Source organism: Gossypium hirsutum, chromosome D05 (assembly GCF_007990345.1).
Source record: "Gossypium hirsutum isolate 1008001.06 chromosome D05, Gossypium_hirsutum_v2.1, whole genome shotgun sequence".
Taxonomy (NCBI): Eukaryota; Viridiplantae; Streptophyta; class Magnoliopsida; order Malvales; family Malvaceae; genus Gossypium; species Gossypium hirsutum.
The window spans coordinates 15,364,630-15,391,739 of record NC_053441.1 but is presented as its reverse complement, the minus strand read 5'-3'; the positions used below and the strand labels follow the sequence as shown (position 1 = coordinate 15,391,739).

Sequence of the window (27,110 nt, the reverse complement as noted above, 5' to 3'; positions counted from 1 at the left end):
AACTCGAAATCTGAAAGTAACTTATCTCATATGAATTATAAGTAGTATTTTCTAAGAACATTTAGTAATAATCATCATTTCCCAAAACCTTTAGTCAGATTAAAGTAATTCTTTTATCTGCCAAACTATCAACTTAATTTAAAGAAACTTAGCAAACCCAAGAACAACATGTGAATGTTAACCTTTATTAAACCCTTTTTTCTTTTTTTTCCTTATTTAGCTGCAGAAATTAACGTGTTATTGCTTAAAACAAAGCAAAAGGCAGAGTTTATCCCATCTTTTATACGTGATTGCTTGTGTGTATATCATTAATATGGGTTGGAGTCTCTGCCAAAGTTTATGTTCCTTATTTCCAACCTCTAATGACAAATAAGATAAATGAGATAAATTAAAATAATGGCAATTGGTTTCTTTTTAAAAGTAAAGAAAAACAAGACAGCCTTAAAATCTATGGAGCATCTGGGAGCCTTTAATCCAAGATGCTTGGATGTGCTTCCCAGAAGCTCTGCTCAATTATATTACAATGTTCTGTAACTATTTTAGTTTCAGTTTTCTCAACAGAGGAAGCATCATTCTCTAGCAGTGTGGGGTTTTCTTTCTGCACAAAAACCAAATAGAAAACCAGATATCATCAGTAAAATGTATGCAGTAAAATATTCGGAATAACACTACACAAATGGTGGAGAAGCAACCTTAACACGGAAAATGGAAGAGCCCTGCCGGAACATCAGTGGCAATGTGTTGTAGTTGATACCAAACTCTTTAAGCAACAATTCATTTTTTTCACGTGCTTGAGTGCCCTGCAATTGCAGAATGGGATGGTTGAGATACCAAGGACACGACATTGTCCACCATATCCTATTATAATTTTATGTATGACAAACAGCATTCTATGTGACTGTAAATATATGAACACCTTTACAGCAAACAAATTTCAACAGACGCTCTGTTACAAACTGAATAATAGTCTTTAGCAAAATATGACGGAATTTAAATGAGTGGAAAACTACTATGCAAGCTTGCCGCACAAGTGAGCTAGAACTGAATAAACATATTGTGACCAAAAAGAGACCTTCAGGTAATTTTGAGCTTCGCTTTTGCTTTTTCCCGACTTAACAAGACTCCAGAAACAGGTATTGTACTGATTATTGATATGACCTACATCCAAAAATGTAAAAAAAGCCAGATTATGATAAGTGGTATTACTCTAGCAACCCCTACACTTTACCAGGGGAAGAAACAATTTCGTTAAAGAGACTCACAATCAACTTGTCTCCAAGCCAGATAATCTTGTAGTATTTCATTTGATGGATAACAAACCGCTCGTCCATCGAAAGATGGAGGGTACTTCAACTCTTTCTTCCGGAAGACATCTTTCCATTTCATTACATACATCGAAGAGAAAAAGGATACAATGGCAGAAACAATTTTGCTGCCACAAATGATATTATCCAAATTTAGTTGAAAGGCATGTCAGAAAAGAAAATTTAAAGGTAAGATATTAAGGCGTGAGTAGTAGTCCATAAGCATCATGCACAGAAGTTGACAATTCAGAAAAATGGAAGACTGACAAACCTAGCTCGCCTTTGATAGAGCTGAGAATCCTTCTTCAAAACAAAGCTGAAAATAATAACAAACTTAAAATGATTTACTTAAGCAGGTAAACAGAAACTTGTAAACAAACGTATAAACAAACATGTTACCTGTACTCATCACTAACTCCATAACAGAAAACAATATCATGGAACTCTTCTAACACAGCCTCCGCACATAAATTCATAAGACCCAGAGCCTGCTTATCATTAGGCTTATTGAATTCATGAACATCAGCAAATCTACCAAAAGCACAGAAAAAGGTTAACTTTGAAAGCACCCGGGCACGAAATCAAACAAACTTTTGTTCATCAAATAGATCATATGCCACAACATCCCTCCTTTTCCAAAAGAATTCAACATTTTCAAGTAAAATCGTTTGACAGCAACGGAAGAAACATATAACTCAGTAGATGCAGCATCAAGAAATTAAAAAGTAGAAAAGTAGACCTGTGACCTGAACCCAAAAACCTGACCCCCAATCCAAACTCAACCCGACCTGGTTTAACCAAAAAAGTCAACAAACCAACCCGCCCAACCCAAATCCCAAAAATAACCTGAACCAGAATGACCCGAACCCAGCATGACTTAAACCTGAAACAACCCAAATTCAAGTATAAACTCAAATGAAAAATCCAAAATGACCCAAAAACGGAAAAACCCCAAGCTCGAAATGATTTGAACCGAAAATGACCCAAATCTGAAATAACCCAAAAAAATTAAAACCCTAATTGACCCGACCAAATAGGCCCAACCCTTCCAATTCACAGGTCTACACAAAAAGCTTTACCTGTTTTGTATTACCTGTGAAAATGGCAGCCATCTATTCTAATTACAATCCAAGTAGATGGCATCAGCTTGCTCTCAAACAGAAAGGATCTGATGTAATCAGGGTTTGTTTTGAAACAATCCTCAGAGAAATTTCCCAGCTCTTTAAGAAGACTTGCATGTGCATTCCAAAATCTTCTCCCAGCTATATTTTCCGAGCGGAAAATACCTGCCTTTCTCCGCAACCTCTTCACTGGCGTTCCATCTTCATTGTACTTTACAATATCTTCCACCTCGACAAAGTAAAGAAGATAACGTTTGTTGACAAATAAAGATATGATATGTCAAAGAACAAAATGAATAGGGGGGAGAAAGACGACAGACCAAGTCAATTTACGTTCTCTATACCAAGGTGCTCTTCACTAGAAAACTTGATACAGAATTTCAGACAAAAGACATAGCAATACTGTAAGGTTTTGTTTTAAGAGGTATAACATCTCAAGCCAGTCCCAAGCTAATAGCATCATTTTGTTGATCTATATCTCAAAATGCTACCGAAAGCTACAAGTACTTTGGTTTTTTGCACATCCAGGCATGCCCCTTTCAGATAAGACTGGAACATGCTCTGTAAGGGCGTTCTGATTAAGGCCAAATAACTTAGGACTAAACAATGAGCTTTTAGAATACCTTAGACCATGTTCTATACAAAAGTGTAGAACAGTACCTCAGTCTTGAAAATACAAGTTCCTTGACGAAACAATGCAAGAGTACCATTGTAGTTAATACCAAACTGTTGATGGAGAAGTTCATTTCTATCTTGTTCTTTAGCATACTGCAGAGTCAACAGATACAAAGCATAAGAACATCCAACCATACATAATTTGAAAACTAAAAGGACCTCTGATTATGAAGGAGAGTCTACAACTAAGCAGTTCTCCGGTGATCAATTAGAAGGACACATCAAGTATCAACAGCTGTCCTGAAGGAAACAACACATACATGAAAAGACTTTTTTTTCCTTAAGAAAAAAGAAATAGAAATATTGAAATTAATATCAAGAGCTGCACTGTCCATAAACTAGTGAGCTTATAGCAGAGAAAGGGAAAATGTGAAAACATATAGGGGCCTATACACCCCAAAGGTACACATACATGAAGACTCATACATTAGCAGTTTAGGACCTTTAAAATTTCTTGTGCTTCCATTTCTGTTTTTCCACCTTTTTTCACAAGCTCCCAGAAACAAGTATTATACTGATTTTGAACATGACCTGCCAAACCACGCAAAAATCATTTAATAGATTCCAACTGATGCATATTGATTGCAAAAGTTTTCATTTTTATAGGAGTTTTATAGGTGGAATATCATCACTTACAATCTCTTTGTCTCCATGCAAGATATGCTTGAAGAATCTCTAGTGATGCACAGCATACAATTTGTGAAAGAAATGAGGGTGGGTACCTCAATTCCTTAAGGGGAAAGAATTCTTTCCATTTTGTGACATATACAGAAGTAAAGAATGACACAATAACGGAGGAGATCTTGCTGCGCATTCATAGCCAAATTGAGAAGGCTCAACAATTCAGTCAATTTTTCAAAAACAAATGAACATCACCTAAACATGTAAAGAATTCTTGGAGAAAATTCTGAATAGGAAAAATAAAAGAAACCTGCTTCGCCTCTGGTAGAATTTTGATGTCTTCTTCAAAACAAAACTGGACAAAAGAAATAAAATCAAAGAAGACATCTAAATAAAGTTCTAAATAACAGATGAATAACAAACTAAAGATACGATTACCTGTACTCATCGCCATATCCATAAGAAAAGACAATATCAGGATACTCCTCTAAAACAGCCATTGCACATTGGTTCATCAAATTTAAGGCTTTCTCGTCATCCGGCTTCTCAAACTCGTGAACTTCAGAAAATCTACCAAAAATAAAAAGAAGAAAAAAAAATCAGGGGTTAATATGAATGGGTCTACTTTACGTAAATTTATTTACCTACGAAAATCGCGCCTGTCGATATGAACGACGATCAGATTGGGAGGCATTACTTCGCCTTCAACCTCGAATGACTTAACGTATTCGTATTTGCTATTTGCCATTCTCTGAAATTACTGCCTTCTCTCACCGGAAAATGATCAAGCACTTGGTGTCCAATGTTCAGAGGCTGTAGAATAGAAGACAAGCCTTCGAAGTGTTAAGTATTTCAGGAATCTTAACCCCTCTACCTCAAGGGCTCGTCAGGAACAGGGCTATCAGATGGTCGACGGCGAAACCTATCAGGATTAAAAGATCGTATACTTTTAACGATGCCCTCTGTCGGCGAGAGTTCGACGGATTACTTTTGCCATGTCAGTCACAAGAAGAAGTTCAGCAAGCCTGGCAGAAAGTAAATGCTTTGCTAATAGTGAGTTGCTGGGTTGGTTTTGCTCTCTACCTTCTCACAGGGAGGTGGAAACAAGAGAGGTCAACTGGAGTGGAAGCCAAACAACGGAGCCGAGAATCTATGGTCGATCCGAAGAACCACTGACAGATACGCTTATTAGCAAAGGGATGGCGGACTTTTTTAAAAATTCTGGGTCTAACTATGATTCAAAGTCCAGCCGCCAAAAGGTATTAAAGGGAGCTTTTAGCGTAAAAGATACAAACAAAATAGCAACCTATTAAAATCAGCCCACTCGTCATAACAATCTATTTGAAGCAACTCAAACTTTTCTAAAATTCAGCCCATTAAAATCAAGCTAATCTCTTTTCTTTTAGCCGAAATAGCAACCTTTAACAACCGAGAAGATACAAACAAAAGCGATCAAGGAGGACAAACCTGAGCTAACGGGTACACCCAATACACCATTACCCTAACGCTCATCCTCATGAAAAGTAATAGAATTGTTAGACATAACTGTGTCGATTAAATTCATTTTTTTATTTTTAATCAACAAGATGTGAAATCCAGCACGATAATCAAACTTAATCATACTGCATACGGATTAAAATAAAAATTAATCAAATCTTATTACTTATTTGGTTATATGTTTTTTTTGTTACAATTAAAATAAAAAGGGATAAATCTCAAAACTATACATGAATTATAATTTAATGTGTAATTGTATATATGAACTTTGGTTTTGTGTAAATTTATACATAAAATTTTGATTTAGTCCAATTCTTATAAATTATTAACACAATTATTGATATAACATTATCAAAATTTATATATTTTTTTGAGATTTAACCCAAATAAAAATTATCAAATTTAAAATGGTTATGAATTAATAATTGCATACATATTTTATTTTCATTTATTAAAATAAAATGAATAATGACGATTAAATATGAAATTTAAATAAGTACATTTCAACCAACTCTTTCTTTCTTTTCCTTTTTTTTTATATAAAAGGAATTTAGATAGATTACATAATTGTTCTCAAAATGGGAGCTACGAAAATCTCTTTTAAAATAAGTGATAATATAGACTCAAGTGGTTGATCTAACTTAGATCCATTGAGAAGTATGGAAATGAACAATGTGAAGATTCATTGTCTGGTAAGAGTGATTCACCTCTTCAAAAACTTAAAAAAATAAGACTTACCTAATAAAGCTTCACTTGAATTTGCCGTCATGAAATTTTTCGATGATCATGGGATCTTTCTTCCCTTCCATCTTCTTAAAGGAGTGAACTAACTTCATGCATAATGATTATATTATCCAAAAGTTGTCTTCTGGATAAGAAACTTCCTTAGAGGAGAGATATAAATGTCTGAAGGAGTAGTCTAATTCGCTTCACCATGACCTTTGTGATGATTTTATAAGTTGTGTTGCAAACGCTTTTATTAATGATTGCACATTTTTTTTCCTTAACTTAAATATTTTCCCCAGCTTCGCCTGGAAAATCTTTTTACATTATTTTTTTCTTAAAATTATTTTTTGGTGAATTCTTCTTAAAATTTTTTAAATAATAATAACATGTATCAAAAGTAATTAATATCAATAATAAAACATTAATAAATTTCATTTAAACATATTTTTTATCATTTGTAACGCATATATATCATTTCTGATAAATATGTAATCACTTATTAAATGAAATTAATAATTTCTTTTTATAAATAAAAATACAAATTTTCTATCAAAACAAATGACAAATGATTATGTTAGGCATAAATTGTTAACTGATTTAGATCAAATAATGGTTATGGTCTCTTTACTATGTTTAAATTTAAAATTTAGTACCTATTCTTTAATTTGATACAATTTGATTCTTCTACATAATACATTAGTTGGTTGAAATAATTAATTCCCTTAATTATTTCGGTCAAAATGTTGAGTTAGATTTTTTTGCTTAAAAATACTCAATCCAACTTCATGCAAATATATATAGTGTGTTAGAAATGTGTTTTGTAACACCCCTTACCCGTATTCAACTCCGGAATAGGGTATGAGGCATTACTAGAACACTTACACATGTAAACGTATTAAACCAAGTTACAAAATTTCATTCAAATTTAAACTCTTCAAATTTTTAACATGCTTTTATAATTCTTTACAACATATCCTCAAAATATTATATTCATAACAAATAGGGCCTACGAGACCCGATACTTACTCATGTAATTCAAAGCTCCATTTCCATTTTATTCAATTCACAATCTTTCATGTTCACAATTCAAATCAATTTCTCAATCCAATATATATTTATTTCAATACCACACTCTCATACTATGAAACTTTATTTTCCCATATGAGCTTAAACCATGATCATCACATATCAAAGACAAATGTTCTTGACATTTCCATCACATAGACCGAATTAATCAATGCAACTCAATGATATAATCACCCATATATCATTATTATCATATATATATATATATATGTCATGACTAAATTTCTTAAACATTTGATCAATTGCTTTTCAATATCGCAATAGTTCCTTCAGTACCAATACGTATTTACCATTCAATTTAACATTTACCGATTATAATCGGGCATATGACCATTATACACAATTCTTTCATACATTTTATTGTCCTCCTCCTCCTCTCCATTCCACATCCTTTATGTATAAAACATGCTTAAATAGCATTATACATAATTTTACTATTCACTTATATTTAAATTCAAAGCTGTCTATTTGAGTCAGAGTTACTAAATTATTTTTATCTGAAGCTACAGAGCTCCAAATTAAGATCCGTTAATTTTCCTTGAAACTATACTCACATTTCTTCTTACCATAAAATTTTCAGAATTTTTGACTTGGCCAATTAGTACAGTTTATTCTTTAAAGTCACCCCTTTTTCACTACTCAACATATCTGACCTCTCTTCACTAAAAATGAATTATCTCATTGTACAGAACTCGGATGATATTTAAGTTTGTTCCCTTTGAAAATAAACTCATTAATGATTCTAAGAATATAAATTATAACTCATAATAATTTTTGTACAATTTTTAATTATTTTTCAAAGTCAGAACAGGGGATTCCGAAATCAATCCGACCTTGCCTCGCTAAAATTAAAATATCTCAAAATGTACAACTCTTTTGCTTTCTCTGTTTCTTTTATGTAAAAATAGACTCCTTAAGATTTCATTTCATATCTTATTCACTCTCTCATTCAATTTCCACCATTTTTGGTGATTTTTCAAAGTCACACTATTGTTACTGTCCAAAACTGTTTTGTTGCTAATTCTACTTTTTCATAATTTCACTTTTTCACTTTTAATCACTATTCAATTCAAAATTCACTTTTCCATTTTCAAGTCAATATTCAATTCAATTCCACACATATATTCATTATTCAATTACACTTAATCGTTACATGATCTCATGTATTTTCACTTAGTCAATTTCCCGTTGAACACTCGGAATATACACAGATATGTAGAGAATTAGCACATAAGTGCCACACTGATATGTAGCCGAAGCTACCACTGAAATGTAGCCGAAGCTACCACTGATCAATAACACTGGAAATGTCCACGGGCCTGCTCACACAAGCTGTCAGGTGTCTGCAACACATGCTAGATCACCCAGCACTCGGGACTCACTGTAACATTGTAACACTGATCTCTAGTGACATGTCACTTGTATCCACTTTTATTCCTAAGTTCAACCGGGAATTTACACTTAACACTTTATTTTCAACACTTTATCACTTGAATAATTCATGAACAATTTTCCGTCCACATTCAATATTGATTCACATATCAAATAAAATTCACAATTTATAAAAGTATATTACTATTATTTACACATAACTTACTTTGATGCAACAATATAAAAATTTAGCAATTTAGTCTTGAATCTTTTCTTTTCTCCGGTCAATGTCGATTCCACTTCTTTCTTAATATATAATAACACATTTGACTTATTTAGTACTCACATTTATCAAAACAGTCATTGACTCAAATTTTGGCAAAATTACAATTTTGCCCCTAAACTTTTGCATATTTACACTTTTGCCCCAAAGCTCGTAAATTAAACTTCATCCCTTATTCTTATGTATTATGACATGATGAACATTTTTCCCTTCTATGGCAACATCAAATTCCCACTCTAACACTTACTTATGAACATTTAGTATTTTTATCGATTATGTCGTTTTACTCGTTTTTACTCAAAATCGCTTAGCAAAAGTTGCTTAACATAATTTCTAGCTTCATATTCTACCATAAAACATCAAAATAAACACATTTCACATATGAATATTTTTCCAAATATAAACCCTAGATTAAATTATTGCTAGAATAAGCAAAATCAAGTTACCAGGACTCAAAAAACGTAAAGAACATTAAAAACGAGGCTTAGAATCAATTACTATGGAGCTTGGAAGCTTGAAAACCCTAACAATGGCTTCCCCCCTTGCTGATTTCGTCCAAATGAAGAAGATGAGCACAATTTGCCATCTTTTTCCCTTTTAATTCATTTTAATTACTAGATTACCAAATTGCCCCTAACTTAAAATTTTCCTATTTCACTTATCTCATGCCCATTTTTGTCTACCAACTTAACCAATGGTCTAATTACCATATAAGGACCTCCAATTTAAAGTTTCATAACAATTGAACACCTCTAACATGTAGAACTCAACTTTTGCACTTTTTACAATTTAGTCCTTTTGACTAAATTGAGTGCCCAAACGTCGAAATTTTCGAACAAAATTTTTACAAAATCATTCCGTGAAATCGTAGACCATAAAAATATAAGAAAAATAAATTTTTCCTTGTCGGATTTGTGATCCCGAAACTAATGTTCCGACTAGGCCCAAAATTGGGCTGTTACATGTTTTCAAGAGAAATTCACATAATCATTTTAATCAATATAGTTAAAGATTGATTGTTTTGACTAACTAATGCCATTATTAAATTAGATGATCAAATTATTCAAATTAAATTATAATCACTAAATCCCAAATATGAGCATAGTAGAGAGATTGAAACTGCAATTTTACCATTATATTATACTTACTAAAAACGTTGTTATCAATTAGGCCAAATATCTTAGCGAACGTGATTTTTTATAATAACACTTATTCCAATTCATTATGTCAAAATAAACTCTCATTGGAATAGCATTTTTTAAAACTAATATAACAAAATTTAATAAAATAACTAATAATATTAGTTATCTGGACCAACTAATGTTATTATAAAATACGAGAATCAAATTATGCCAAATTAAAATATAAAAAAAATAAATTTCAAGTGTTATTGTAATAGACGAATCAAAATTGAAATTATACCATTATAATTATAATGAAAAAAAATGAATTAAAGGGATTGAACGCGTGTTTAGAGGAAGGCCCCTACATAGAGTTATTAGTATGGTTGCCACCCACAATTCTTGTTTTGTTAAATATTTATTTTTTATTATATTATAGAATGAAATTTTAAATGTTGCAATATACTTTAAGTTATTGTATTATTCATATATTCGGATTTAATTTTCATACTTTTATTTTCAGGATTTTAGTCTCTTTATTTTTTAAATTTAAAATTTTAGATCTATTTGTTAACACGGTTAAAATGATTTAATTTAATTTATTGGTATGGAATTTTAAAATTAAAAAAAAAGAAATACTTACTTGATATCCCTGTAATAGACAAGAATTCAATAGAGAATTTTAACAATGTTAACAAATTTTAAAAGTTTGCATAAGCATTTCAATCTGAATAAAGCATTTAAGCTTACTAATGACATTTTAATCTGAATAAAAGTATAGAAATTAAATCTCAAATTTGAGTGAAGTATAGATATCAAGACTAAAATTTAACTATTTTTATATAATCTAAAAAATAGAGGGATTAGAATAAAAATTTCACCATTATATTATGTAAAAAAGAAGAAGAAGAAAAGGCCTAAGGCCTTGCTTTTATATATAGTAATATAGATAAAGAAAACCCAACTATTGTCTCTACCATCAAAAAGAAAATGGCTCGAGTCCATGGGCCATCAATGAATAAAAAATGAAAGCCTGAATCACTTCACTATTACTGCGTAAAGCTCAAAGCCCATAAATTAATGAAAATCTCCAAAATTATCCATTACCTTTCTGTTTATCCCTACCCTTTGAATCTAAGATTTAGCAAAGGGTTTTTGGAGCCGAAAGAAAGAAGAAAACAGTGATAGAGGTGGCTGAAAAACAAAATGGACTTTGACAAGAGGAAGGCATCAACGTTAGCTTCACTGAGCTCCAATGAAGCAGATAAATCACCCAAAGGCTCTTTAGACACACCCATCATTCCTCTCATCAACGCCCTCAACAACCACCTTTCTTACTTCACCACCAGTTCCTGCTCTGGCCGTATCTCTATCCTTTCCCAACCAAAACCCAATCCCAGCTCCAATAATCCTACCAAAAAGAAAGCCCGAGGAGGCACCTGGCTCTTCATCACCCACGACACGGCTGATTCCGACTCGGTCATCTCCATACTCTTCTCTGACTCGACTAAGTTGATTCAAGACAGTGAGTTGGTCTTTCGATTCGAGCCTCTCATCATTGCCGTTGAGTGTAGAGACTTAAGTTCAGCTCAGAGTTTGGTTTCTTTGGCGATTGCTTGTGGGTTCAGAGAGTCTGGGATTACAAGCGTCAGCAAGAGATTGATAGTGGGGATACGGTGCTCGATACGGTTGGAGGTGCCTTTGGGGGATACCCAGAAGATTATGGTGTCTGAAGATTACTTGAAGTTTCTTGTTGGGGTTGCTAATGAGAAAATGGAAGCTAATTGGAAGAGAACTGAAGGGTTTCTTAGAGCATTTCGAAAAAGTCAGGATGGAACATTGGAAAACGCGACTGGTTCAAAGTGTAGTGTGAGTGGTGGTGATTGTAATGAAGGTCAAGATGGTTTGGAGAGAAGTTTTGTAGATGCTCAAGTTGGTAAATTTTGTTTTACTATGATTTTACAATTATTTCATATGAACCCTGAGCTTTGTGATTATATTGAGCTTTTATATTTATGATTGAGGCTTTAATTTTGAGCTATTTCACGTATGCGCTTGCAGAACATCGTTCCTAGCGAAAAAGCAAGTTTTTCTCGTGAATCATTGGTGGAAACTGAAGGAATTCCCGGCTGCAGTTTATCTATTAGTCAGATGGTAATTGCTGGTGAACCTATAGAGAGACTGTTCCTTTGGGGCCATTCTACTTGTACCTTAGAAAGCACAAACAAAGCTGAAGTTCTTATATTTGGTGGCTTTGGGGGCAGTGGAAGTCATGCGAGAAGACATGACTCTTTTCTCCTTGATCCATTGCATGGGACATTGAGAGAAATCAATGTGGCGGGCCGTCCATCACCTCGCCTGGGTCACACTGCTTCTTTAATCGGAGATTGCATGTATGTTATTGGAGGCAGGGCTGATCCTACGAACATTCTGAGCGAGTTATGGATTCTCAATACGTTAAAGAATGAATGGAGGCTACTAGATTGTATTGGCAGCGCTTTTCCTCCAAGGTACTCATATCTTGCTGTTCTGCCTCTCCACTTAGTTTCATTGGGTTAAATATATGTTATAAAAAAGCATTATCTGTGTAAATCCCTCCGTGAACATGTTATGAATGTACATTAATGTCTGTATCTACTGTTTCTTTCCCCGCCTCAGCCTGCATCTCATTTTAGTTCTTAATTTGTAGTCTGTATGTATCTTGCACAGGCATCGGCATGCGGCCGCTGCAGTAGGATCAAAGATTTATGTCTTTGGTGGCCTTAATAACGATGCAATCTCTTCATCATTGCATGTTCTTGACACCAATACACTGCAATGTGAAGAACTAATTGCCCACGGTGAACAGCCATGTGCTCGTCATTCTCACTCAATGGTGGCATATGGATCTAAGTTATTCATGTTTGGAGGGTACTATGGAGAGGCTCTTGGGGACTTGTACAGTTTTGATACTCTAACATGTTCATGGGAAGTAGAAAAGGTAGGAGGAAGAAGCCCATATGCTAGGTTCTCCCACTCCATGTTTGTCTACAAGAATTTTATTGGAATAATAGGAGGTTGTCCTGTTACACAACATTGTCAAGAGTTGACATTACTAGATATGCGAAGCCTAGTCTGGAAGCATGTGACCCTCAGTTCAATGGATAAAGCACTGTTTGTGCGTTCCACAGCCAATGTTGTTCGTGATGATCTTATTATGGTTGGTGGTGGAGCAGCTTGTTATGCTTTTGGAACCAAGTTTAGTGAGCCTATGAAAATCAACTTGTTTCCTTTGTTATCTCTAGATGATCATGACAGTTCTCGGAAGCTCGGTGAAAATGAAGTTATTAAGGAAGAGGAAGGTATGATGGAAAATGGGAATGTTCTTTTACAAGCTCCACATGTTGGAACTGGTTCACCTCAACATCCTGAAATGCAAAGCTTAAATGTTGAGACCCAGACAGGACAGATAGATGCTTCGAGTTGGGTTGTAAAACTTGAAAAAAAACATGCAAAATTAGGAAAGGACATATTGAAGAAGTTTGGATGGTTAGATCTAGAGAGAAAAGTTTATGCACAAGAGGATGGTTTGTTCATCTCTTTCCCTGTGACCGAGAAGTTTTGTGCTATCTTCTCAGAAGACAGATTTGAAGTTTTGAGTGATCATCATCCATCTAAACCATTTAGAGCTGAAAGTTTACTCTTAAATGACATGTCCTCCTCAGTAGCTCTGGACATTCTTAAGGAATATGGTGCTACTAAGCTTCCAGATGAGCTTGTTCAAAAAAGAAAAGCTTGTAAATCTCCCTTAAAAATAATGACTGAAGCTGTTGCCTCTTTGATTAGGCAAAAGGGGTTATCAGATAAACTTCTGGAGCAGCTACCAAACAGGTTTGTTTCACTACTTCACTTCGTTGTTTGCTTATTCCAGTTTCAATTCTGTGAAATTTCTTGAGTTAGATTGAGAGTTTCAGTGGCTAGCTTTGGTTTTCTTTGTGTACCTGCGCATGCAATGTCCTCACTATTTTAACATCTTCGACTAGTTCAGGTGGGAACGGATTGGTGATATTGTTGTGCTACCGATTTCATCCTTCAGGGACCCAATATGGAATTCAATTGGAGAGGAGCTTTGGCCCATTATTGCCAAATCCCTTAATACTTGTCGCCTTGCACGGCAGGTAAGATATATGAATGAACCATATCTTAGCTGCTATATTGACTGATAATGCTTTCTTTACTTTTGTTCAAAAACTCCTTGTCTTATGCTGATTCAGTCTAATACCGTAAAATGATTTTTTTTTCATCTCTAGTTAGTTGGTCAGTATGTCCAATTTTTATATGGAAGGCAAAGTTAAGATTTCATGAAAATGACTTTGAAGGTTTTAATTTGTTTAACTGTTGTTTCCAATTTGTTTTAGGAGTAACGAGTTGAATTAAATTAGTTGTTTATTTTTAGACAAAGAGTCAATAATTAAGAATCTCAGGGGTACCATTCGTCATATTATGTATGCCACTTATGAACTTATTGAATTAATTTCTATAATTTGTCAAGGGCCGGGTTGCTGCAAATGGTACAAGGGACAGTACTTTGGAGATTCTTGTAGGAGATAATGGCTGGGTTGATCATTGTGAAAATGGGATTCTATATTCTTTTGATGCTACCAAGTGCATGTTCTCTTGGGGCAATCTTTCTGAGAAAATCCGTATGGCCAGTTCAGATTGTACAGATGCAGTCATCGTGGATCTGTTTGCTGGAATTGGATATTTTGTATTGCCCTTCCTTGTTAGGTATGCTCTAATTATGATTTTAATGCCTTTCAAAAATTTCTCCACATCTCAAGTATTTTCAGTTTTCTCTCTGTCACACACACATTATGTGCAGATGTAAATACGTGCTAACTTGGTTTTTGTGACCTTTGACTAGAAGCAGACTTCTTTTTCCCACTAAAAAATTGTTAGATAATGTTGTTGGTCTGACAATTACCATATCATCCTTCGCATCTGTACTGGTCTGTAGTTTGTTGTAATTGGTGTTAGATTTAAGGATTTTGAATTAATGGTATGACACTTGTCATTTTATGGGCTATGTGGAGGATAAGGATTTCTTGTGCCATTCCACCATTGTGTTGTTAGCAGGAATTACAAGTTTTGATGGGGAATTATTAGTTAGTATATGGAGATTTCTTATTATCTCTTCAATTTTCAACCTGCTGACTTTTAATTTCACTGATTATTTTGTCTTTTCTGTTATGTTGGTGCCTTTTTTGAATTGTAATGCTAATCAATCAGGGCGAAAGCAAAGTTAGTCTATGCTTGTGAATGGAATCCTCATGCCATTGAGGCTCTTAAACGTAATCTTGAAGCCAATTCTGTCTCTGATCGTTGTATCATACTTGAAGGGGATAATCAGATTACAGCACCCAAGGTACATTGGCATGCTTAATATCCGCATTGACAGTGTAAACATTTATACCCTTGGAATACAAGGACAAGGCAGCATATCTATCTATATATACTTTTTTCATAAAGGAGAATATTTGGTACACTGCCAGTGGAGGTTTTAAACTACATGAGCAGGGTTAGGGGGTTGGCAAGTGTCCTATAGGGGTATAGTAAATTATTAAAAAGTATATATATTTAAAAAAAAAGACACATATCCATTTTTTGAGGCTGCTTGTGGAATAAAAAAAGTACACTGCCAGTGTACCAAATACTCATCCTTTCATGAAATGGACTAAAAATAACATATTGCCATGGCAACTTGAGCCTTAAGTACCAAAATAAACTGTATGTATTGATTCCTATTGATTATTTTCCTATAGGGAGTGGCAGATCGAGTTTGTCTTGGTCTTCTTCCATCAAGTGAGGGTAGCTGGCTTACTGCTGTGAGGGCATTAAGGTGCTTTGCTCTGGTGTTATTACTTGTGTTTCATTTCATGTCACCTTGCCTAATATCAAATTCATTACTTGTTTCCACTTTAAAATCCGAATTCAATGATAAATTAGAAGAAAAAGAATTGTAGGGTTATTCTTTGAAACTTTTTCTATGATTTGTTGCTTCTCCCCCGGCTTGCAATAGTTTTTTCACGCAAAAGTCCACTACCATTCACCTTCAATGTGCAGATGAACTTGGTCTTGGATAATATTCATGGTTTCTTTACAATATCTCCTAGACATGCATATAGTTTAAATATTTGCTCTGGTTCCGAACTTCTATTTGGTTGATTACTCCATTTTTGGACTCTGGAAGAACTGTCTAGCGAGGCTTCAGTTATCTTGGTAGCAGTTTTGCTAGTATCTCCTTGCGAGATCTTAAATTTGTCGCACTTTTAGACCCCAATATACGTGTTGCTTTTTTCATTTAAGAACTCATGGGGGGAGTCCGTGCATTCTTCTTTCTCTCTTTCTCCCATTGTTTGTGGTCACATTTAACGATGGTACTAAAAATGCAGGAGTAATGGTGGGATATTGCATGTCCACGGGAATGTGAAGGACACCGAGGTGGAATTGTGGGCTAACCATGTTTCAAAATCGATATCTGAAATTGCAAGATCCGAGGGTATGACTTTCTAAGCGTATATAACGTACATGAACATGTTGGGGTTCATGTTTTATTTAAGAAAAAGCCAGTTTAAAGTGATTAATGTTGTGTGCAGGCCATCGTTGGGAAGTTACAATCGATCATGTGGAGAAAGTGAAATGGTATGCCCCACACATCCGCCATCTTGTTGCTGATGTTAAATGCAGACGGATCTAGGATGAAATTGTTTCATGACGGTTAGTGTGTGCATCTCTTGGGAAATAATTCGAGGTGGCAAACATGCGAGTGCGGATCCATACGGGTGGGTTATATGGTAACCCATTTATCCATTAATGCCCTATTTAAGTTGTCTGTGACTGCCCAACCTGCTCATTACTCTTTTATTCACCCAAAACCCGAATAACTCTTTGATGAGAGGAAGCTTGTGACCCATAGAACTCAGCCCATCATACAGCAATTTAGTGAAATTAGAAGATCTTCTACATACTTCTTTTAAATTCATATAAAAAGACTCCGTTAGTCCATTTTATGTTTGAAGTGATTCATTAACGTTACAATATCAATGGCTTCAACGTCACGAGATTAAAAGTCAACAACTGGTAGTTCCGTCGAAAAAGTGGCAAAAGCTTGAAACAAAGGCGTGTGGGCATCACTCATCAGTCGTCACAATAATAGCCATTATTACTCTGCATATAATGAAAGCATGCATCAATGCATAGGTACATGTATGCATAAAAGTAGGTAAGTAAAAATGAATGGTTAAGCAAAGTTCATTCTGAAGAAAATTTATTCACTTTCGTGTTATCCTTTTTACTGTAATTACTCAAAATGTTTACCATGGCAAGGTTACAAAATGTCGTGTTCAGGCATACAAGGTTAGGACCCAGAACATATTTTGTTCCCTATTTCATTTGTTAATATTATTTTTCAGCTGCTATGATGATTCATCACTTGGGGGGTTCACCGTTCACGTTTATCCATATATATAAAGAAACAAGTGATATTTGGAAGTGTCGGTGGTCCATTCTACCACTTGGTTGAGCTCCCCCGATTTCTCGCATCTACCCCTCATGCTGTAGTGCTGCAAAGCAAAACAATAGTGGGTTACAAAAGGGCATTGCTGGCAACATGAAAAGCCCTACTACGTCACGGAAATGCATTTGCTTTTGGACATTGCCTAAAGCCTCCAAACTCTCTTACAATTATTATTGAATTCTAGAGAATCCAATTCAATCAAGCTAAATGTGACGGTGACAATAACTTTTGCTTTCAGTATCATAATAATTATAGCTTTGTCGTCTTAGATTTCAATAATGTATAATAAACTTGTTAGAAAAATGTAAGTGGGTCCATTGTTTGAACTTTGAATGGAAGAGATGTCCCCCCACCAAAATAAAAAGGCAAATGTCTGTGAGTGGTATCTTCTTCATCCAAGATCTGAATAAATTTGTTAGCTTTCCTTTCTTCAAATTTGGATGGGATTAACAATTCCTACACGTTATCCGACGCATAATAAATACCCCACTTTAAAGTGAAGGGTATTTTGCTATTCTTTTCCCAAATTAAACTGGTCCAAGTTTTGGCAAGACCTAGAAGTTTATATCTAAGGCACTGGATTACATTATTGCTGCCTATATTCATTAACCCATAGTTTGTTTTGTCTCTAGTATTTTGTTTTCATCCCATTCATGTCTTTAACCATCCCATTCATCTCATCTAAACTGAAATAAATTTTTATTAACTACCTATATCATTATTTACTATCTCAGAATAATCTTTCCATTTCTTTTTTATACCATGTCTCATACATGCTTAAACCATATCTTTAAGAATGACCTACCAATCATTATTACTTCTATTAAAGGTACATTCCATAACCCTTTTTATGTATTTATTTGTCACTTAATTTAAACCTTCAAATTTATACTATTTACCCCCAAATTATTAAATGCGTGCACAAAAATGTTGAAACCACTAGGCATGTGCAAGTTCAAAGTTCAATGCTTTTTAAGCATTTAAAATTTGAGAAACCTGAACGCATTCTAGCCTTCTTCCTCCAGATCCCGCATTGCAATTAATAATAGGGTAAATTATACTAAAGTTTCAAAAATTTACAATGTGGTCATTAAGTTATTTGAAAGTTTTCATTCAAAACTAATCAAAAGCTCTCATTCTCTTATACACTTTAACTTTTTTTCATGAAACGACCTTAAATATTACAAATTATGAACTAAAGTTTAAACAACTTTTTTCTTCGATCTCTAACATTAGTCATCAGATCGACTTAGATCTAAGGTATTTTCATCTACTCATTGACGGGTATTGATCCCCACTGTATCAATCATTGAATCGTTGCTTGAAGCTCGCTAATCAGACTTTAAAAAATTTAATAGAATTATTTAAATAAAACTTTTAAATAATTTAATGACTATTTTATAATTTTTTAAAATTAATGATCAAAATATAAATTTACTAATAGTTTAATCACGTTAATATCAAAAAAAATACTGCTAGCGGTAATAAATTATATGCTTTTGATTACAACAGTCAAACTTAAATCTTATATCCTCTTCAGAGAATTTAGAAAAAAATTTATCTGAGTTCCTTTACTATTCAGTAATCACATTTGAGATTGAAACCATTGATTTTGTTTCAACATTTTAGCATGCTTTACATTGGGAAGGCTAAAGGCTTTAGTACTGATTATGGAAAGAACAAATCTGGTATTGGAGAGACAAATAACACTAACTCCCCCTCCAACATCATCATTCAACAACAAAACAGGATAAATTTACTAGATATGTTTTCAAAAATCTTCTAGGTACCTGCCTTTAAAAGGTAAACTTGATTCTGACAATGGACCCTAATCTTACACCTTTATTCCATGATCCTCCATCATACACCGTTGGATCAACTGGCTTCGGATCTCTAGCCCCCTCTATCAGTCATTTCTCTTAGTTTTGTCATTTTCCGTTGTTAACTCCCACAGGTGTTACTGTGTACTCACTCAGAGACTAAAAAAGAGTGGTAGTTAATGGCAAGTGTATAAAAATATTAGTAACTGTACTTAATTTTTTATACCAGATCTGTTACACTCTGAATTATTTAAGCAGCACGTCACAAGGGATCTAGAGCAAGGTTGGTGACCTTGGGTTGAGTGTAGAGATGAGGAAAATCATGGGTGCCAAAGTTCTCTTCTTCTTTGCTTTGCTTTCCTTTTCAGCTGTGTCGGCATTTGCACAGGATGAGGAAGACCAAGGTCTTGTTATGAACTTCTACAAGGATTCTTGTCCTCAGGCTGAAGACATTATCAAGGAGCAAGTTAAGCTACTGTACAAGCGACACAAAAACACTGCTTTTTCTTGGCTGAGAAACATTTTCCATGACTGTGCTGTCCAGGTATATATTTCTATGAATCTATACGCTAAAGTGTTTTTTCAACTACTTTATACTATTTTCTTGTTCTTGATAGTTACAAGTACTGTTTTTTCATATTTTGGAGTAGTCATGTGATGCTTCACTGCTGCTGGACTCCACAAGAAGGAGCTTGTCTGAGAAGGAGACAGACAGGAGCTTTGGCCTAAGGAATTTCAGGTACATTGAGACCATCAAAGAAGCTGTAGAAAGGGAATGTCCTGGAGTTGTTTCTTGTGCTGATATCCTTGTTCTGTCTGCTAGAGAAGGCATCGTTTCGGTAAAAATTTCTTTCCACCCCTTTAGATTACTCTTCCTCCATTCAAATTTAATTAAAACTACAATTTCTATGTGCTTACTTGAGAGTTCCTTTTGCACTAGATCAGTAAGATTAGTGGAGGTTTCGTTTGCTTAATCTACTACTAACCTTTTCTTTCCCAGTCCTTTGAGGTTTCAACTTCAGTTTCATGTGCTTAGATCCTATTTTAACTGTAATAAATACTTAAAATTCCTGGATGCATATCTTAACTTTGTGAATTACTAAGTTTAGCTTAGCTTGTCAGTCAAGTAAAAGTAACCCCAAATTCACTTGTTTCAGTTGGGAGGCCCTTACATTCCTCTCAAAACTGGAAGAAGAGACGGTAGAAGGAGCAGAGCAGATGTTGTGGAGGAGTATCTTCCGGACCACAATGAGACCATCTCTGGCGTTCTCGACAGGTTTGCCGCCATGGGTATTGACACCCCTGGAGTCGTTGCCCTCCTAGGTACTCCTTTTCCATCTTTACATAAGTATCAGTAAATGCAAGTGACCGACTGTGTGAGTGAACATTATGGAGATTATATTTCTAGCATCTTTTTGGCTCTAAGTTTCCTATTTTGTGCAAAACAGGAGCTCACAGTGTCGGCAGAACTCACTGTGTGAAGCTGGTGCATCGGTTGTACCCAGAGGTTGACCCTGCCCTCAGCCCCGACCATGTTCCACACATGCTCCATAAATGCCCTGATCAAATCCCAGACCCCAAGGCCGTCCAGTATGTGAGAAACGATCGTGGGACACCCATGGTTTTGGACAACAACTACTACAGGAACATACTGGACAACAAGGGTTTGTTGATTGTGGATCACCAACTGGCTTACGACAAAAGGACCAGACCTTATGTGAAGAAAATGGCCAAGAGCCAAGACTATTTCTTCAAGGAGTTCTCAAGGGCCATTACTCTCCTCTCTGAGAACAATCCTCTCACTGGTAGCAAGGGTGAGATCAGGAAGCAATGCAATCTTGCAAACAAGCTTCACTAAAATGCCTCGCCAAAGAGAAAGCCGAGAGTGGCCGAATAAAATGGTTGTTTACTTGTTTCTTTTCCAAGAGACAAGTTTGTTAATGTGCAGTGAGTAATGGTGCAATGGTACTAGTTTGATACGATCGACCCATTGCATTTTTTTTTAGCATAAGCCAGGTTGCCTTCTCTTGATGTTGGTCATGGGCGTAGTGGATGTAGGGATGGATGTAATGTATGTATGTAAGGATGGTGTTGACTGTGTATGATGCATGAATTTCAAAGATTTAAAAGTTATGATGATTCATGCATAATCCCTTCCTTCTCCATTACGATGCAATACTATGAGCAATATTATTGTATTTGGATCAATTTAATGAAAAAGGCCCCGTCCCAACGACAACAATAAATGAAAGAGACTGGCTCTCCAGGTGTCCACCAAATTATAAAAGATTCCAGCAAACGGTGGGATATTAAAACAGATTGAATCTACGATGATTTAAGAAAAAAATATTCATTTCTATGCATGTTATATATGTGGTCCTGAGTTTCACTCAATAAAAGCTATACTTATATATGAATTATCAAAAGTTAGGGGACAAACGCTCCAACTTATGGAGCAGACATTGATTGCGGTGGCCATTAAATATATCATTCAATTTGTTCATCTACGATATAAATATTTAAAGTTTGGGATTATTAACAACTTGAGCTTTCTCTATTCTTACTCGTTTGCAATTGGGCCCTAGGATGGTGTTATTGGTATAAGATGCACAGTATGCACAATATGTAAGATATTTCAATCCTCGGGATACCTTGTTTATGTTCGGTTTTCTTTAATGGGTTTTTCTGTTATGGTTGTGGGTGGAGCTTGAATCAGGTAACCAGAACCAAAAGCTCTTCCATTTCTTTTTCAGTTTATCACCCTTCAGCTTTTGCTATCCCATGGAGATAAACAGCCCATCATTTTGCCGATATGGATCCTCAAATTACAAGCCTAAAAAGATAAAAGAGGGGAAAGGGGTCACTGACGATGACCCATTGAGTGAGCCCAGATTGTTGCAAATTTCAAATATTTCCTTTTCAGTTTGCTATATTTGACAACCCAAACTTTTTATGTATAAACCAAAAGAACTTTTTTTTCCTGATGATGTTTTTGGGTTCAGAAAATAACATTGGAAATCTTAATAAGCAATCAACAAAGGAAGGGAAGAAGTTGTGGAGATAGAAAAAGAGATTTGGTTCTTGTTTTCAAAGTCATGTCGGATTGCATGGATCACACAAAATGAGAATCAAAGAACAAAAGAACATTAACCAATAACCCATCGTCACCAAGCATGGGCCCTCAAAAAAAAATCCAAAACAAAAGAAAAGATAGAGGGAGTGAAATGAATGGAGGGAATGGTTTCGATCTAAAACAAATTTGATACACCCATCCAAGGGAGAATTGAAAGTCATATTCTTCCAAAAAGGCACCATTCAAGCATCATCCATCCATTCTACACACGCTCGCATATTGGTTTCATCTTTGACTACAAAACCTACGTTAGGTTAAGTGTTAGATCGAATCGAGTGAAAATTTTTTGAGTTAATCGAATTAATGAGTCATGTTTTATCACCCTAACTCGATTTAAAATTTTTTCGAATCGAGTCGAGCGAAATAAAATTCGAGTCGAGTCGAATCGAATCGAATCGAGGGAAATTGTTCAAGTTAAATTAAAAAAATTAGACATGTCAAATTAAAAAAAAAACTTGTTATAGTATAACTAATTCTATGTTAAAACACATCAACTTAAAACCATATATATTTGAAAAAAAAATTAGAAGCAAAATAATAAAAAAATAATTAATTAACTTATTTAGATCATAAAATTATTGTTTTAGAAAAATATTAAAATTTTAACTTTCTTTACATATTCTTTAGAATTTTTAAAAAAATATACAATTTAGAAGTTTTATAAATATTTGGAATTTTAAAAATTATTTTGAATTTTTAAAAATTATTTTAATTTTTTATAATTTTTGTTGAAAGAGACAAATTTGCTTATTTTCAAAATTGACAGGGATTAAAGGGTATTTACATTAATTTTTTATTCGAATTGTAAAATCTAACTCGACTCGAACTTAATTCGAGTTGACTCGAATAACTCGAACAACATGATTTGATTAACTCGAAATTCGATTTTTTTCAATTTTTTCAAATCGAATCGAGTTTTGCTCACCCCTTTCCCTCACTCCTTTGTTGTCGAATTCTGTCATCAAAAATCAATTTTGTTCTTGCTCTCTTTGTAATTTTTTCAATATATCTTGACTAGGATAGTAAATCAAGATTTGCAATGTTAATTTATTAAGAACAAAAATTAGATACGGAAGCATACTTAAATCCATTAATATCTTATCTTCAAGTCTTGTAATTTTGCTCTTTTAAATTATCGCACAAATATATTAGAAAAAGTATTTTTTTTTTTGAAATGAAAAAAAGTAAATTTCTCTCTTTTTTTTAATAAAATTGCATATGTATAATTTAAACCATAACCTTAATATATATTTCTTTGTGCATTAATCTTAACTTTTAATCAACTTATTATTAATTAAAAATTAATTACTAAAATATCTATGTATATTTATCTTGTACTTATTAATTTAAAGTTAAATGAGTGATATTATTGTACATAACTTAGATGTTTGGCATCTCTGGATTTTTACTAGGTTGGAGTGAATTAAAGGGTATCTTATATTTGCTTAGGAACTGTTTAGCTGCAAAGGAGGTTTGGTCGCAGGTCATTCCGGTAAATCACCATTGTATGTTTTTTTCAACTAATCTCTAAGATTGACTTGTTTCTAATTTGCAAATTGTTTCGTTGTTGAATATAAGAGGGGTTAATTGGTCGTGTTTTTTTTTGTTTGCTTGAGTGGCAAATATGGAAAATTATAAATCTCTTCATTTTCCAAGGTGCATTTTTGAGATTGTTAAAGTCTCGTATAGTTGGACAAAACAATACATGTCAGTTCATAAATATACTGGAATCAGTCACCATGAAGATAGTCCTAGTTAGTTTTTGTCAGGAAATTGGGTCCATTAAAATTTGGATGGTGTAGTAAAACTGGACTCTGGATTAGAAAGTGCTGGGAAGTGTTGCGGAATGAAGCTGGAGAGTGGATTATTGGGTATAACAGGCATGTGGGAAACTGTTTGGTATTTGACACTAAATTGGAATATCTTGGATGGTTTGACCCTTCTCCACCGGCAAGGATATAGAAAAGTTGTGATTCATTTTGATTGTTTGCAGGCGATTAAAGGTATCCAAAATAGTGCATTGATGGAATCAAACTCTGGTTTGATTAGATGGATTCATCAAAATTTGTCGCACGTAGAGCATTAAAGCCTAAGACATGTTTCTAGAAAAAATAATCAAATTGTTGATTGCTTAACCAAAATGACTCTTCCCAGAAATGACGGATTAAAAAATTAATAGTCTGCCAGTTCATTTTAGTTTAATTTTTAATCTTATTCAAAAAAAAAAAAGTTCATGTGAGCGTAACAAGACAGAAGTTTGAAAGCGAAGGCAAACTAATATTATTAATATATTATATACTGTGGAAACCCTTGATATTCTCTTTAGAAATCATCGTTTATAAAATATGAGTTTTAAAAAAATAAACCTTACCCACTGTAACATAATCTAATATATAATCCTTGAAAAATCCTTTATTATTTAAAAAGGAATCATTCCTTTAAATATACAATACGAGTATAAACCTTATTCTTGATTTTTTTTAATGTTTATTACTTTAATAATTAGAGTTGAATTTCATTAATTTACGTAACCAAAATAATATTTAAAATTTATTAATTTATATTTGGATGCGTGTAAATGATTTCAGATGACAAGCATATTTTGGAAAGCAGGAGTGGAGTAAGGGTAACATAGCATTAGGATTGCCCTTGCTCTAAAATGGAAAATCTTGTCCAATTATGTTTTCCTCATCAATTTAAGAGAAAATGGTAATACACATTTAACTTCCAAATTCCAATCCAATAACAGAAAATCTTTTTTAAGATACCTCAATACAAAATCCTGCTTGAGCTCCCTCGCAACTAAGTTGACTCACCTGTGTCGACTCAGCCGAATCATTGCCCAATTAAAAATAATAATAATGATGTAGTTGCCTTTTAATCAATCGTATTCAAGCTGCTTTTGTCTAACAAATTGGTTAGCCATCGAACCCGGTCCGGCTCCATACTGCATCCCTGACCCGCCTCATGTCTCGGCCCTTGAGGGTCCGACCCACGCCTTCGAAAACCGAAGCCCCGCCAGATTTCTTAATCCGAGCGTACTCACGCGCCAAGTATTCGTGTGGTGGCACCATCTCCGATTCAGCGTCATCCAACCCATCGTCCGAGTCGCGTATCCACTCCACCGAGTTAACCCGGTAAATCTTACTCCAGTCAGGCACGTTCACTGGAGCTGACGTGGCAATATGGTGCCCTCGTGGCGAAGCAGCGGCCGCCACGCCGTCATGGCCACGAAACTGATGCACGATCCTAGGCTTCGTCGAAGCAGAATCCTCGAAAGCCAAGGACAGCCCACCAACGTGGCGTTCGCCCCGAGGAATTAGACGACGATCCCCCCTCATGTCGAAGTTCCCATTCCCGTTACTCTCCGCATCAGCGTGTGGACTCCACTGGCTCCGAGAATTGTCGACACTCCCGCCGTCTCCTCGGTCTGCGACGTTATCAACCATCGACCAAACATCTTCCTCACCAAGCTCGGCTTCTTCATTGATGACACTGTCCCCTTGGCTGTGCCCGTAACCATAATTTCCAAGCAACCGTTCGCTTCTGCTGGTGGTCAACCGCCGGCCTTTCGCCATCAAACAACCAAATACTATTAAATAACCAAAACCAATAGATCAACGACAAATAAAAAGAAAATGGGGAAATGGGAAAAAGGAAAAAGGAAAAAGGAAAAAAAAGAAAAAAAGGAAAAATGAAAATTAAAAATCTACACTAAGAAAAGGAAGGAGAAAAGAGGGAGGGTGAATATTAAAGGGAGTCCATTAGAGAGGAGACTCAAACATAAGGAGGCTTAGAAGGGGAAGCTGTGAATATATAGCATTTGGGGAATGGGATTTTCATTTCGTGTGAATTTGGACTTCATTTCATCTCCCCATTCCCACTACCACCAATCAGATCAACGGTGAGAATATAGAAGATGCCAATATTAACACGAAACTGCTGCAACAAAAGAAATAAATAATAATAATAATAAAACTGAGAGAGAAGAAGAGTTGGAACTATTTGTTCAAACAAATACAATTCTTACAGTATTGGAAAGCAATAAAATATCAAACTTTATCAGATGGAGTATTAGTGATGCAGTATCTGTTTTTTGTTTAAAAAATTTATAATCTACTTCCAACTATTTCATTTGATAGATTAATATATATTTTTATACCATATAATGGTACATCCACTACTATAAAAGTGGGTGTAAGAAGGAAAACTTGGATTTCATTACAATTACGTAACACGACTAACGTACATCTGGTAAAAAAATTGAACTATTTCTCGAATTCTCTATTTTTTAAATTTAACTAGAAAAAAATATTTTTCGAGAATTTTTAACCAAATAAATAAAATCTTGAATTAAAGAAGAGAATCAAAGCTGCCATTGTTGTCATTCGTAGTCATATTGTGTTTGTAATACCTGTGGTTAAAGTTTAACACGAGGATATTATGTTATATTTAAAGAAATATTTAACATAAAAAAATAGTAAAGTTAGTAAACAATTTTATTTGTTTCTTAAAAATTCTATCTTATTTTATTTATATGTACTGTTATTACAAATTATATTTTTTAAATCTCGTTTTGTTAACTAAATTAGTTTCAGAGTCACACTAATTTAATTAAAAAATTATTAATAATAAAAATAAAATCTTACATGACTAACTAATAAGCTTATTTTATACACAAACATAGTTAAATTCGTTAAGTAAAATAAGCATGTAGTACAGTAGTAGGCTCGCGGTTTCCTAGATAAAGATTCAAATGACGTTGATTAGATATATCCACGTCAGATTTCCTAACTA

General features: G+C 34.3%; 4 protein-coding genes across 4 annotated transcripts; 2 read left to right on the top strand and 2 right to left on the bottom strand.

Annotated features, from left to right (window-relative positions):
* Window positions 1–388: 388 nt before the first annotated feature.
* LOC107905929 (tRNA(His) guanylyltransferase 1) lies at window positions 389–5,173 on the bottom strand. The gene is made up of 13 exons (XM_016832727.2): window positions 4,366–5,173; window positions 4,160–4,291; window positions 4,032–4,076; window positions 3,737–3,906; window positions 3,543–3,631; window positions 3,086–3,193; window positions 2,398–2,654; window positions 1,704–1,835; window positions 1,576–1,620; window positions 1,263–1,432; window positions 1,073–1,158; window positions 693–800; window positions 389–598 (listed from the first exon to the last, which is right to left on the bottom strand). The coding sequence occupies exons 1-13, from the start codon at window positions 4,467–4,469 to the stop codon at window positions 470–472; spliced, it is 1,575 nt and encodes a 524-aa protein (XP_016688216.1). The 5' UTR covers window positions 4,470–5,173; the 3' UTR covers window positions 389–469.
* A 5,734-nt stretch (window positions 5,174–10,907) lies between these two features.
* Window positions 10,908–16,849, top strand: LOC107905930 (tRNA wybutosine-synthesizing protein 2/3/4). Its single transcript, XM_016832729.2, has 9 exons — window positions 10,908–11,737; window positions 11,867–12,315; window positions 12,515–13,675; window positions 13,833–13,962; window positions 14,337–14,572; window positions 15,074–15,209; window positions 15,607–15,683; window positions 16,237–16,343; window positions 16,441–16,849. The coding sequence occupies exons 1-9, from the start codon at window positions 11,012–11,014 to the stop codon at window positions 16,539–16,541; spliced, it is 3,123 nt and encodes a 1,040-aa protein (XP_016688218.2). The 5' UTR covers window positions 10,908–11,011; the 3' UTR covers window positions 16,542–16,849.
* A 2,611-nt stretch (window positions 16,850–19,460) lies between these two features.
* Window positions 19,461–21,341, top strand: LOC107905931 (peroxidase 42-like). The gene is made up of 4 exons (NM_001326966.2): window positions 19,461–19,724; window positions 19,831–20,019; window positions 20,338–20,503; window positions 20,629–21,341. Exons 1-4 carry the CDS (start codon window positions 19,491–19,493, stop codon window positions 21,036–21,038), a joined length of 999 nt encoding a protein of 332 aa, NP_001313895.1. The 5' UTR covers window positions 19,461–19,490; the 3' UTR covers window positions 21,039–21,341.
* Window positions 21,342–24,982: 3,641 nt separating this feature from the next.
* On the bottom strand, window positions 24,983–26,436 carry LOC107905932 (uncharacterized). The gene has a single exon (XM_016832731.2). It carries the CDS (start codon window positions 25,889–25,891, stop codon window positions 25,232–25,234), a length of 660 nt encoding a protein of 219 aa, XP_016688220.1. The 5' UTR covers window positions 25,892–26,436; the 3' UTR covers window positions 24,983–25,231.
* Window positions 26,437–27,110: the final 674 nt, after the last annotated feature.